Source organism: Leptonychotes weddellii, chromosome 5, assembly GCF_054177405.1.
Source record: "Leptonychotes weddellii isolate Sample4059 chromosome 5, ASM5417740v2, whole genome shotgun sequence".
NCBI lineage: Eukaryota > Metazoa > Chordata > Mammalia > Carnivora > Phocidae > Leptonychotes > Leptonychotes weddellii.
In genome coordinates, this window is record NC_138373.1 from 70,889,076 (window position 1) to 70,902,611 (window position 13,536).

At 40.0% G+C, this 13,536-nt stretch overlaps 1 protein-coding gene across 1 annotated transcript in view; it reads left to right on the forward strand.

The window, feature by feature from the left end:
* The window catches only part of GALNT8 (polypeptide N-acetylgalactosaminyltransferase 8), a 47,954-nt gene extending 39,850 nt beyond the window's left edge, over positions 1-8,104 (forward strand). Inside the window, 1 exon segment of the mRNA XM_006739635.2 lies at positions 6,431-8,104. Coding sequence (XP_006739698.1) covers positions 6,431-6,574 — 144 coding nt within the window. The 3' untranslated portion in view covers positions 6,575-8,104.
* The last annotated feature ends 5,432 nt before the right edge of the window (positions 8,105-13,536 follow it).

Consider the following 13,536-nt stretch of genomic DNA (forward strand, 5'->3'; position numbering starts at 1 on the left):
TCATCTGCAAAGAGTGAGAGTTTGACTTCTTCTTTGCCAATTTGGATGCCTTTGATTTCTTTTTGTTGTCTGATTGCTGTGGCTAGGACTTCCAATACTATGTTGAATAGCAGTGGTGATAGTGGACATCCCTGCCGCGTTTCAGGGGCTACATTTTAACAGACATGGATCAATCTAACTCATTTACTCCTAATGTAAAGCTAATAACTCTTCTGAAAATCTTCTTTCCAGGAAAACATATATATGCACATATGTGCACAATTTTGCTTACAATTTCAGAGGGTTTTTGGATCCTAGATCAAGTCTTTTTGAACTAGGCACTATCAGTGACAAGGAAGAGGAGGGTAAGCTGTGTTTCTGCTCTTCACCTCCTGCTCTATATGGAACTACATGTAATTCTATGAAAGGCTATGCTCCCTCTTATCTTAGGCTTTTGCGTACGTATTATTCCCCCTCCTCCCACCTCTTTACTGGGCCAACTACAAAATGTTCCTCTGGCCTCAGACATTGTCTTCTTTGAGCAGCCATCTGTGACTCCACAGGACGAGGATGAGTGATTCGTGCTCTCAGGGCTCTTCCTACAGGTTTTATCTCACGATTATTTCTAAGTACCTCCTCACTTGCTTCTTTTAATCACTAGACTGTGAGCTGGAGGGCAGGGCCTGGGTTTTGTTGTTGTTGTTGTTGTTTTCTCTCTGGCATCTAGCACAGTGCCTGGAACATGACAGGCACTCAATAAATAATTTCAGAGCAGAGGAAAGATTGGCAAATCTGGAGGCACTAGCTTGGAGACATGAGCCTAGAGAAAAGATGATGCTGATTTCATGAGGAAGAGGGATTAGATTTGTTCAGTGTCTGCAGGGGGGCAGAACTGAGACCAGTGACTGGAGATCAAGGAGAGGGAGTTCAACTTAACATAAGGGGAGGACTTTCTAATAGCCTGACAGGTTAAGCTATCCTACAGAATAATGGGCTGCCTAGCAAGGGGGTGAGCTTTCTGTCAATGGCAGTCACCAAGCAGACATGTTTGACAGGCAGGTCCAGTGTGCTAAATGTGAGTTTTTGATGTCCTTAACAGTATCTTTTTTGTGTGTGCAGAAAATACTATCACAGGTTTACTTTAGTTTTAAAAATTAATATTAAATTAAGTTATAAATTAAAGAACTATAGTTTTTCTTAAACTTTTACATTCAGCTTAGAAATCTTATTATTTTATTTAAAAACCCAGCAGGTTTTAACAATCACTTTTTTTTTCATTTCCAATCTGTATGACTTTTATTCGTTTTGTTTTTCTTGCCATATTACATTAGCTAGAATTTCGAGTACTATGTTGAATAAGAATGGTGAGAATGGATATCCTGACTTTGTTCCCAAATGCAGGGGGAAAGCATTGAGTCTTTCATCATTGCATATACATTAGCTGTAGATTTTTTGTAGATGCTCCTTATCAAACTGAAGTAATTTATCTGAATTTCTAACTTGCTAAGAAATATTTTTATTGTGAATGTGAGCTGGATTTTGCCAAATGCTTTTCCTTTGTCAATTGATATCATATTTTTTCTTCTTTAGTTTGTTGATATGATGGATTACACTGATTAATTTTCTAATGTTGAAACAACCTTGTGTGCCAGGAATAAACCACACTTAGTCATGGTGTACACTTCTTTTCATAACTTTATTGGATTTGGTTTGCTTGTATGTTGTTGAAGATTTTTGTGTCTAAGTTCATTACAGGTAATGACCTGCAGCTTTTCTCTTTTCTTTTTTTTCTTTTTGGTACTGTCTTTGGTTTTAGTATAAAGGTAATAAAGGCCTCATAAAGTGAGTTAGGAGGTGTTTTCTCTTCCTAATTGATAAAATTTGTCCTATTGACAAAAATTTAGAATAGATCAGTTTCTGAAAGGGGCATTTCTGGAAGAGATTTTCTGGAAGAGATTGTCTTAAATTGGCATTAATCCTTCTTTAAGTGCTTGGTATAATTCTCCAGTGGAACCATATGGGCCTGGAGGTTTCTTTCCAGGGGCTTTTAAACCAGGAATTAAAATATTTTAAAACCCTTTTGGCCTTGTGTGTACCCCACAAATTCCTGCCTATACTCAAAACTATCAGCATAATCCCCTGAGCCTGAAGCCAAGTTCAGTGAGCCTGGTTTCCACTCTGGAGCACCCAAGCATAGACACTTTGCTCCTTGCACACTTCCTGCATTCAGACCTGCCAGCTTTCTAGGCCTGTGTGCACAGGTGATGTGCCAGCCTGGCAGGCCTTCTTCCTGGAGCTCAAATTGAAAAATTTTTTAATAGTTCAGGGCTATTCAGATCATTTATTTCATGTTGATTGAATTTCAGTGCTTTATGGTTTTTGAGGAATTGGTCTATTTCTTCAAATTTATGAGTATAAAGTTATTTGCAACAGTGAATTAATTAATTTATTTATACAAGTGACATTATATTAGTTTCAAGTGTATAACATAATATGCCTAATTTATGCATAAATTGCAAAATGATCACCACAGTAAGTCTAGTTAACATCGATCACCACACATAATTACAAAAACATTTTTTTCTTGTGATGAAAACTTTTAAAATCTACTCTCTTAGCAACTTTATGGGGGAATTTACAATTTAATAAATTCCCTTAAACATTACATACTGTATTTATAAATTTAATACATTGAATTTTCTTTCTTAAGAATGTCAATTATCTGATTTTAAATTAATGATTCTTAAATTCTATTATATGTTTCAACAGTGTTTGCAATTTGGTAAGATTTCACAAACTTAATTATTCAATTACACATTTTTAAATTGGTAACACAAGGTTAATCTGTAAGATTTTTTTTTTTAAACATAGCAGGTACTTAAAAATAGTAACTATACACAGAATCTTTAACAAATACTATGTGTTTAACATCTTTACTTGATCCTAAATCTCTCAGGAATTAAACATACTAGTTATGCTAAAGAAACAATTATAACATCTCAAACATTTTGAGGTTTGCCTTTCCAAGAGAATTTTGGAAAGATCACTTTCTCAGCTGGCTGAAGTTGCTGAGAGAATATAGATTCTGGTTGGGTGTGAGGCCTGGAGCTGCAGGACATGCAGGGGAATTTTGCCCACCACTCCAATGTCCAAGCCAGGTCCCTTTTTAGGTGACTGTGTCAAGAAGTCCAGAAGTTGAAGAAGGAGGTGATCATGTAGTTCATGAGTCAATTCATTCTATCTAAGCCTTTCCTATCCACCTTATCTTAGGATCACAGTTCTTTCAGGTAAGAAAGCTGTAGACACAACTTACACATTCATTCCACTAAAAAGCTACCAAAGATAATTTCCAGAATTGAGAGGGAGTTAAGACTAAATAATCCTTTAGTCTTCCAATTGCATGATTCATGGTTTGAGTCAACCAGAGGAGGTATGACTTCTGAAAGCCACAAGAGAGATGGCATCAATGACTGAGAAGGGACCCAATTTGAACATCTGGACTTTGAAATGAGGAGCAGAGTTGCGAGTAGAGACATACTGAAATAATGGAGAGTTGGGGTAAATGTCATCATGCGGAAGTCTTCTGGATTGAGTGACACAAAGAAGAGCTCTGGGAGAGGCAGTGAGAATGAGGAGTCAGGGTTCGAGAAATAAAAAGGAAGAGATACTGTGGGAACGCTGTCACGCTAGTGGGCACAGTTGCAGAAGGCAGTTTAGCTCTCTGCATGAAAAACCCTGACGCTAATCAGCACCCCCAAATTAATTGTGACCCTTTTATGGTGCTCATTCTGTTTTAAGACAGTATTTTAAAAAATAATATAGAATGTGGGTCAAAACTAATATGGAAAATATCTTAATATTTATCATAGCAAAATATTAGGAAAAATTAAATGCCCGACAGTAGGGGAGATTTTTGTTCATCCCCTGAATATTGAACTGAATATTATATAGCCATTCAAATTATATCCTCAAAAAGTATATTTTCAAAAATTAATGAAATTGGAAAGTACACGAGATATTAAATCATGATATTAAACTTAAAAAGCAGGATATACAAACTATATATACAATGTTATTCTATTACGAGTACTTCTAATTTTTGAAATATGCTTTCCAAATTAAAAGAAAGAGCACATATTCCTTCTGTGAAAGTGGAAAATAAACAAAACCAAAAATTCCTTAAAAACTGTCAGACAACACCCCCTAAATAAAAACCAAGCCAAATATGTATAAGATCCAGATGAACACAATGTAAAGGAAAGAAGTCTGAAGAAGGTGCAAAGAATACTTCCAAAGGACATGTCACATGGAAGTGGAGAGAAAATAGAAAAAAAAAAAAGCGTCACTGACTTTATCTAAAAAATCACAATAAATTAGAACAGCCAAGATTTATTGAGTACATATAATGTACAGGCACGATCTAATTTAATCCTTACATAAATCTTACAAGAGAAATATTATCATTAGCTCTACTTTACTTATGAAGTTACTAAACCACAGAGAGTCAAATAATATAACCAAGGTCACATAGCAGATTAAATGTCCAGATTCAAACACAGAATCTTATCCACTGTTGTTATCGCCTCGTTGCTTGGGAAGTTTGGTTCTGAAAGGGAGGAAAGCACTGAATTTTGGTTAAAAAGGATGATAGAGTTAAGGATTATTTTCCCCCTCTAATATCGGGACATTTGGGTATATTTAAAGTCAGTAGAAAAGGAATCTGCCCAGAGGGAGAAATGAAAGAACGATGTTAAACAGGAAGAGTGTTTCTCTGGCATCCACATCAGAGCACAGGGGCTGCTAGCAATAGAGAGAGGCAGGGCAGCTCCTTTGAGACCACCCACAAGCAGTGTCCTGAGGGTCCCTCATGGCACTTGGGGAGGGACTAGACTGGCTGGCAGTGTGATCTTTTCAACAAAGTGGAAAAAAAAAGCATTTAGTGTAAGTGAGCATCAAGCACCAAGTGGGGACCAGGGTTAAAGAGTGCTGAAGAGGTCTGGAAGAGTAACCCTAAGGAGTAAGCCAAGTTTTAAGCCAGACTGCTGTAGGCACATTTGTGGTCAGGCCTGCTTGGTTGGTGGACCCTCTCCAGGAGCACCCTGTGGGCTACAAACAGGGCCCACAGAAAGGAGCAGTGGAGGTGACAGGAAGATTTCTAGAACCAGGGGTGCCTGTGTGACTGCCCGCACTGGGGAGGTACACTGGGGAGGTGCACCTCAGAGAAGTCCAGTGTGGGCAGGGCAGGCAAGTTTAGGGGAGCAGGGTTGGCAGTGGGGGTTGCATTTTGTAATGGAAAGAGATCAGAGGAAGCAGAGTTTGGACATACTGCTGCAGCCCTGCTCAATGTTGAAATGTTTGGTGGTAGGTTCCAAAGTGGGACGGTGAGATCAGGGTCTCTCACTAGACCTTCAAATGGAGGCTGTTAACTCAGGATGACAGCAGAGGGCAGGGTGGATAAAGCGAAAACAACTTCACCAAGGCACTGAAATAGATTCTGTGAGTGATTCCTGCAAAGAAGTGGAGAGGGGTGTAGGAAATGGGAGGACTAGGAGAAGAGGACAGGACCAGGACAGATGGCATGATGACAGTAGTTGAGCCATAGATATGAGGAAGGAGCTTAGGGGCTGGAGGTGGCACATAGGAACAAAAAGAAGGATAACCCTTCCTCCCCTTCCCCCATTAGAATGGGAAGAGTCAGAGATGTACTAATTTACTGCACATCTTTCATGTCAGGCACAAGATGCTCAATAAATATTAACCAACTAATTTAATTCAATTAGTATTAATTTTAACCCTAATATTAACTATAAACCCATTTTACAGATGAGGAAATTGAGACTTAGGCTAGGTAATTTGCCAGAGCCTTCTCCTCTATGTGATGGAGTAGGGATTTAGCCCAGACTCTTTGGCTCCTAAGCCCATAACATTCCCAGTAGTAAACTTTGGTGAAGCCCCCAGGGCAGAACAGGTAGGAACTGCTCCCCCCCACATCCCCCACAGTGGTAGAGAAAACCAGCTGAGATGCCTGAATGTAGCTTCTGCTTCTTTGGCCACCAAGCTTCACTGAAGAAGGAGGGAGAATCCTGATGGGTTTCATGGGCTCAGGGGTGAAGATGTGGAAAGGAAGGCCAAGTAGAGAAGGACCATGGCTCTCCAAGATGTGTCATGTCTAGACAGTCACACTGCCCTGATGCTTCAACCTCATGAGAGGTGGATGATAACAGAAACCCAGCACAGCCTTGCTTCCTCCTAGATCTGTGGTTAGTCTGCCATGGTACTAGCAGAGAAAGCCCTGGGTGGTCTAACTCTGCCCTTTGCTTCATTTCCCCTCTGGATGACTGGCAGAAGATTGAGGGACTCTTCAAGCATGTGGCTGAGCACAGCAGGAAGAGCAGAAGCAGGGGAGATGAGGGCATTTTGATACCTTGACTCTGTCTCTTCTCCCATCCAGGAAAAAGCTGTCATGAACAGAGCCACCAAGCGATGTCTGGAGATGAAGAAAGACACTTCCAGCATCTATGAGCCTGTGCTCCAGACCTGCACCACACAAGCGTGGACAATACAGTATACTGTGCAAAACTGGGGGTCAAACTAGCTTCCAGTGATCCTCAGAGAGCCTGGATTTGGGATACCAGTTCTTGCCACTGGAATGGCTTCTACTCCTAATGCTGCTCAAACAGGGAGAGGGTGAGAATAGGAAAGTATGTGTGTATGTTTACTGTGACTTCGGCCTGCAACACACAGGCTAGGGGAGACGAAGTGTATGCGTGTGTGAGGATGTCCAGGCTGCAGACGGGTGAGGAAACTCCCCCAGCTTCCCTTGGAAAGTCATGATATATGTCAAATGCCATTATTGGAAACTCCTTGAGATAAGCACCATCATCTGGCTGCTGTGTGGGGACAGAACTAGGAGGGTGTAAGTCTATCATTGACTTCTGCCAACACTGTTTAGTCTTCATGCCTGACAACTACTGTTGCCATCTGCCCCACACATCCTCCCCCAGCCCATCTGCTCAGAGACTTCCCAGACAGCCTGGGGGCTGCTCCATGGGAGAGGCTGGGTCATCATCGGGCTGACAGCATGACAATGATTCAGGTGGCACCAGTTCTCTGAAGGTGTGTTGCCCCTGCTGTTCCCCTTTTCTGAACTGTCCTGAAAGATGCAGCAAATAGACAAGTAATCTTTAAAAATTCCTCCGTCATCACGCCAGAGCAGTTTTATTTGGATTACCCTATCTCTCCCATACCAAAGAGATTCTGGAGGCTGAGGGTAGGAGAGAACGTGTCTCCACTAATCCCAACTCTGCACAGTGCATAGAGAATGGTAGAAAAGTCCAAGTCCATCTGAGTCTTTAAGTAGCTTCTAACACTTAATAGACTTGATTACCTCTTTCCTTCCATTCTCCCTGAAAATTATGGAGAAATTGAGGCTTGAAACAGAGGGGCATCACTTATTGGGACACAAAGAAAGAATTGTAGGCACAGACTTAAAACCAAAGGCACTTACTGCTGTCTGTTGGATAAATCCTTTCCCCTAATTGGTAAATTGGGAAGAGATGTCTAGGGATGCCAATTTTGGCAAGGTCCTGGTGGTTGGTGGGAGTGGGCACCATGATAGGAGAGGAGGTAGGATGTTATATGTATATGTTGTTTTGTGGTCTCACCTTTCAAGGATGTGCAAACTGGTCCCTTCCTTAAGAGCATCACCTTTTCCTTTTAGTTTTATGTCAGTGCTACTTGGGTATGATTCTGGGAATAATTAGGCTTCTTTTAGGCATTAGGCAGACAAGACACTGATAATTTAGTACAGAATTAAATCAGCTAATTTTTTTAAAGTAAGCTTTTAGAAGTGCATAAGTCATAAGTGTACAGCTTGATAAAACTTTCACAGTGGCCGAATCCATATCCAAGAACTAAAACATTACCTTAGGTAGGATCTTATGATGAAAAATTAAGGAACAGGATAAATGTTAAGCAAATGTATAACTTGTAGTTTCTTCATAGCAAATTGAAGGGAAAATGCAATTCATAGCAAAACTTTTTTTTTTTAAAGCTTGTACCCATTAGAAAGATGGGTAAAAAATGGGTAATATCCTTAAACATACGAAAAGATGTTTAATCTCACTCAGAGAAATGCAAATTAAAATGGTACCGAGATAATTTTTCACTTAAATAGGTGAAAATTAAAAAGTATGACAGCACATTCTGTTAGCAAGGTTGTGGGAAACAGGTAGTCTCATATTTTGATGATAGGGATGCAAATTGGTACAACCATTTTGGAGGGATATTTGGCAGTATTTAAAAATACTGTAGGGGCACCTGTGTGGCCCAGTTGGTTAAGTGTCTGAGTCTTGATTTTGGCTCAGGTCATGATCTCAGGGTCCTGAGATCAAGCCTCAGGTCAGGCTCCACTCTCAACAGGGAATCTGCTTGAGGTTCTCTTCCTCTCCTTCTGCCCCTGCCCCCGACTCATGTGCATGTGCATGTTCTCTCTCTCAAATAAATAAATAAATCTTAAAAAATACTATATGTGCACTTTTTTTGTGTGTAACTCTACCTTGAGAAACTCACACCTCCAAAAAATAAGAAAATACTTATGTGTAAATGAATTATTTGCAGTATTGAATTTAATTATAAAATGTTGGAAATGAACCATAATGTTCAAACATCAGCAAGTGGTTGAATATATCCATACAACAGAGTACTATGCAGCTATGGAAAAGAACTAGGAACATTTCTTTGAACTGATATGGAACGTGTTCCGGTGTGAAAAAAAAGAAAATCATATTTATAGTTTGTACTTTTTAGGTAAGAGATAAGGGGGAAATATACATGTATCTGTTGATTTCTGCAAAATGAAACATAAGGATAAACCAGAAACTAATGAGATTGGTTACTTATGGCTGGTATTGGTTGGAAATAGGATGGAAAGGATTGAGGATAGAAACAAGATAGAAGCGATGTGGGGAGAGTGACATTTCTCAAAACATATATTTTTCTGTAATTTAGACTTTTAGAATCATGTTATGTTTCATATGTTCAAAGCATAAATACACAAACCCAACAAGGATAAAGGGAAACCCAAAATGGAGTGCAAACAAAAACAAGTGAACCTACCTATGTTTCTGTGTTTAACACACTCATTCTGAGCACACTCAGCATCCAGCATGCAGATCTTTGTTTCTAAATATTTTCCAGTAAAAGGAATTAGGGCTCCTTGGAGAAATAGCTGATTTGGGGCTTAGACATTTTCCTGTGCTAGAGAATAAGGAAATGCTCCAAGAGTGATGGGGACATGTCACAACCTATAGCAGCCAGATCCAAGGGGTTCTCACTGGCCAAAACTAGAATAGTTTGAGCATTAAAATAAATAATGCTTTTATTATATAGATTAAAAGCCATAGAAAAAATAAGTGAAGGAATGGATGGATAGATGGATGAATGAATGCACGGGGAGAAGGGAAAGCTCTTCCTTAATGTAGACTGCCAATTAAAAAATGTAGGGAGAAATCTGGAATCAGAAAATTATTTGACAACCCATAGTTAAAATTGTTTCAGGCAAGAATCTTAAATGGATATTAAAATTAATGGGTGATGAGAAACAGAATACATACATAGTATCAAAGTAACCCTTCAGAAGATATTTATTAACTACAAAGGGAAAACTAATTTCATGGTGGAGAAATCTGACAGACACCATCTTAACTGAGTGATCAATGTTAATATCGCCAGTTACAAGACAAATGGATATCACATGACTTCTGATAAGATGCACCCAGAAAATACAACATCATTTCCAATGGTGTTCTTGCCCCCAACACAGGATCTGAATCTATAATTTTTAGGAAACAATTAAACCCAAATCAAGGAATATCCTTCAAAATAAATGGTCTGTCTGCTTCAAAATGTCAAAGTCATAAAAGACAAAGAAAGACTGAAAAACTTCCCCAGACTAAAGGAGACAAAGAGTCTCGACAGCTAAATATAATGTGTGGTCCTGAATGGGAATCTGGGCCTGAGGGGAAATTAGTTTTCCTTTGTTCTAAAGAACAGCAGTAGACAACTGATGAAATTTAAATAAGGTTTTTTGATCAGATAACAGTACTGTATCAATGTTATCTTCCTGATTTTGATCACTGTACTCTGCTTATATAAGAATATAAGAGAATGTCCTTGATTTTACAAGATACTCTATGGATGGATTGGGGGAGGGGCATTATCGTTGAGATTATATCTATTATACTTTATATAACCTCCTTAGCAAAGAGACCTAGGTAAAAAGTCAACTTTATGACAAGTTAAGAAATGGATATAGTTTATTTTCCTTCTTTCTCTAACAAGTCATGATGGCTAGATCAGGACTTGTCTTTTCCAAGCACCTTGTCAATCTCCTTCCATTTTTAAAGGTTCGTCATTAGCTACTAAATGAGGCTGGTGGCTTCTGCTTCCAATACATTTCCTAGCTGAGGCAAAATTGAAGAAGATGGGCTGTGCTGTCCTATTTTTACAGGTGCTTTGTCCTGGGGCTAGTAGCAGCCCCCAAGTCCTAGTTAGTCTCCCCTCACCAAGCTCCCTATGTCCCCTTCCAGAGAGCTTGCTGGTAGGCCTTCCATTGGGCCTACAGCACATCTCGATTAGTGTTCCATACGAGAATTCCTTCCCAGCAGTGCTCAGGAAAGTTCTGCATTTTTTCAAATTTCAAGTTTCAAGAAAAATCAGTTGAAAAATTAGGAAAACAAGAAAGAGCTCTATAATTCTCCTGCAAGAATTAAAGCTTTGTAAGTAACATAGAAGTGTTACTGGTTTGAAGGAACCCACTGTCATCCAGTGGAATGCAGGAACAGGAAACACTGAGACACAGAGTCCAAGGTTAAGGGTATATTTTCGGAAACCAGGACAGGAGTGTGCAGAAAAAAAGATGGCCACAGTCTATCAGTTGGTCACGCATATAGCAATAGCCATGTTGTAAGTGTGTGTGTTGGCCTATTTGCCTCTACTGGTGAGGAATTCTTGCAAATAAAAATACATATTAAGTTTTTATGCATAGCGTACTTCATACAAATCTTATGAAATTCCAAGGAATAACAAGTTTGGGGAGCAAAATATGGTCTTAAATTGGCAATTTCAACACATGATTTTGACAAGTGCTATTAACCTAGTTAACCTCTCATCAGGAGATCCAAATGTTACATTATTTGAATACTACAAATTTCATGTAATCTTGGCTGGTGCTTTCTAGGGTTTGAATATTTGCTATAGACTATTGTTTTTGTAAATATTACTAAGCTTAATATCTCTAATTTACTAAACAACTTTTAGAAATCCATAATAGCAAGTAAAGAGTATATCTGGGGGCGCCTGGGTGGCTCAGACGGTTAAGCGTCTGCCTTCGGCTCAGGTCATGATCCCAGGGTCCTGGGATCGAGTCCCGCATCGGGCTCCCTGCTAGGTGGGGAGCCTGCTTCTCTCCCTCTGCCTCTGTCTCTCTCTCTCTCTCTGACTTTCATGAATAAATAAAAAAAAATTTATAAAAAAAAAAGTATATCTGATTTTCGATATACTAAAGAATAACTTATGCTTTGGGGGAATTTATGAAAATTACTGAGAGTTCTGATTTTTTTCCTGAATCCCCAAGATAATGTCTGTTGGGAAATTGTTGGGATTACTACCCTAACATTACTGAAACCTACTGTGGGTGGTCTCTGTCAATTTATTGCTCTGGGTTCTCCATTAAAAATCAATCAAAGGGACTTCTTTCAGGTTTTTTAAATAAAAATTATGTCCTATTATTTTTGCCAGTTTTTTTTTAAAACCACTTCATTGAGATATGATTGACATGTAAAAAGCTGTACATATTTAATATATGAAACTCAGTGAGTTTGGGGATAAGTATACCCCCATGAAACCATCACCACTATCATGGCCATAGACATATTCACTACTTCCCAAAGTTTCATCTTGCCCCTTTTATTATTATTGTTATTATTATAACTACTACTACTATTTGTGGTATGCATACTTACCATAAGATTAACCCTCTTAAAAAAATTTAAAGTATACACGTAGTATTGTTAGCTATAGGCACTATGCTGTATTGCCCCAGAACTTATTCATCTTGAAAAACTAAAACTTTGTACCCTTTGACCACCATCTCCCCATTTCCCCCTCCCTGACCCCTGGCAACCACCATTCTACTCTCTGCTTCTATGAGTCTATTTTTAAGTTCCACATATAATTGAGTTCACATTTGTCTTTTTTATATCTGGCTTATTTCCCTTAGACTAATGTCCTCTAGGTCCATCCATGTTGTTGAAAATTTGCCAAATGTTTTTAAATGTCTTCCACAAAATCAGTTTCCTGGAAGTCTTTTTTTTTTTTCTTATGTCTGTGTGCACATGTGCTGTGGCTGGCTGCAAGATCTCAGCTCCTACTGGAGCACAGTGGTTCTCATGATTGCAACAATCTTCAACAGTTAGTTCCTAGAGACTTTTTAATCTTCAAGAACTTCTCTCCAGGGCAGAAGTTCTGCTGAAGATGGAGTTCACTGACATGGAGAGGAGTCACATGTACTTTCCATTTCCTCTGCTCGCGAGGGAAGGGAAAAATCTAGGATTACAGGTGCAATAAAAGGAATCCAAGTGTAGCTCAAAGCTCTAGCATTATAATCCATGGCACCCCTTTCCTCCAAACTCTGTCCTCCTAGTCCTATCATGGACTTCTTTCCCTCCCTGCTGGAATCTGTCCTCACAGATTGGTCCAGGGTGCAGGGCAGGTGACACAGATTTTGCAGTGCAGAAACTCTAGGCACCCATGCTCTGCTTTCTAAGCCTTGAGTCCTGCCCCTCTGATGAGGGCTTCTCTTCCCTAGTTAGAGCCAGACACTGGGTCTCAGGCTGGACTGCTACCCTGGGGATGGGCTGTCTGCCAAGCCTTGATTTGCTTTTCTGGGCTGGAACGCTTCACTCCTGAACTGCCCAGCATGGCTTAGGAAATAGGGGACATGGACTAAGGGGACAGAAAAGCACTGGCTCGAGGGTGACAGAGGTGGTGACTGCAAAGCCAGTTTGGGTGATGGTAGATGCTGCAGGATAGGTGTGGCTGGGGTGGCTGTGTGGATACCAGCAGTGGTACCTGCATGATTTAAGACAGGGTCAGCAGGGCAATAGATCCTGCGGGGTGGTGAAAGGAGTGGGGTTGGCAGAGGATTATATTTGCCTCCAATAGCTGCTGAAGGGGGCCACAAGGTGCTGGGTAGCTCTCAGAGAACTCTGGCAATGGCAAGTAGTGGCCCAGTGTAAAAATGTTGATAGCTAAGCCCGGGAATTGGCCAGGCAGGGAAGCAGTGAGAGGGCTCTGAGAAAAGGCCTCTGTCTGTAGTTGCTGCAGTTCTTATTCCCCTCCCTGCAAGAAGGCTTTGGCTTTCTCTCTGTGCCTGAGGTTTTCCTTGCTTCCTTCCATCCTCAGATGTTAAGACTTTTGCACCCAGGGTTAACTCAGCTCCAGTGGAGCAGGTACTGCCTGCTACTGATCAATGGGATAGTTTGATCTGTGCATATT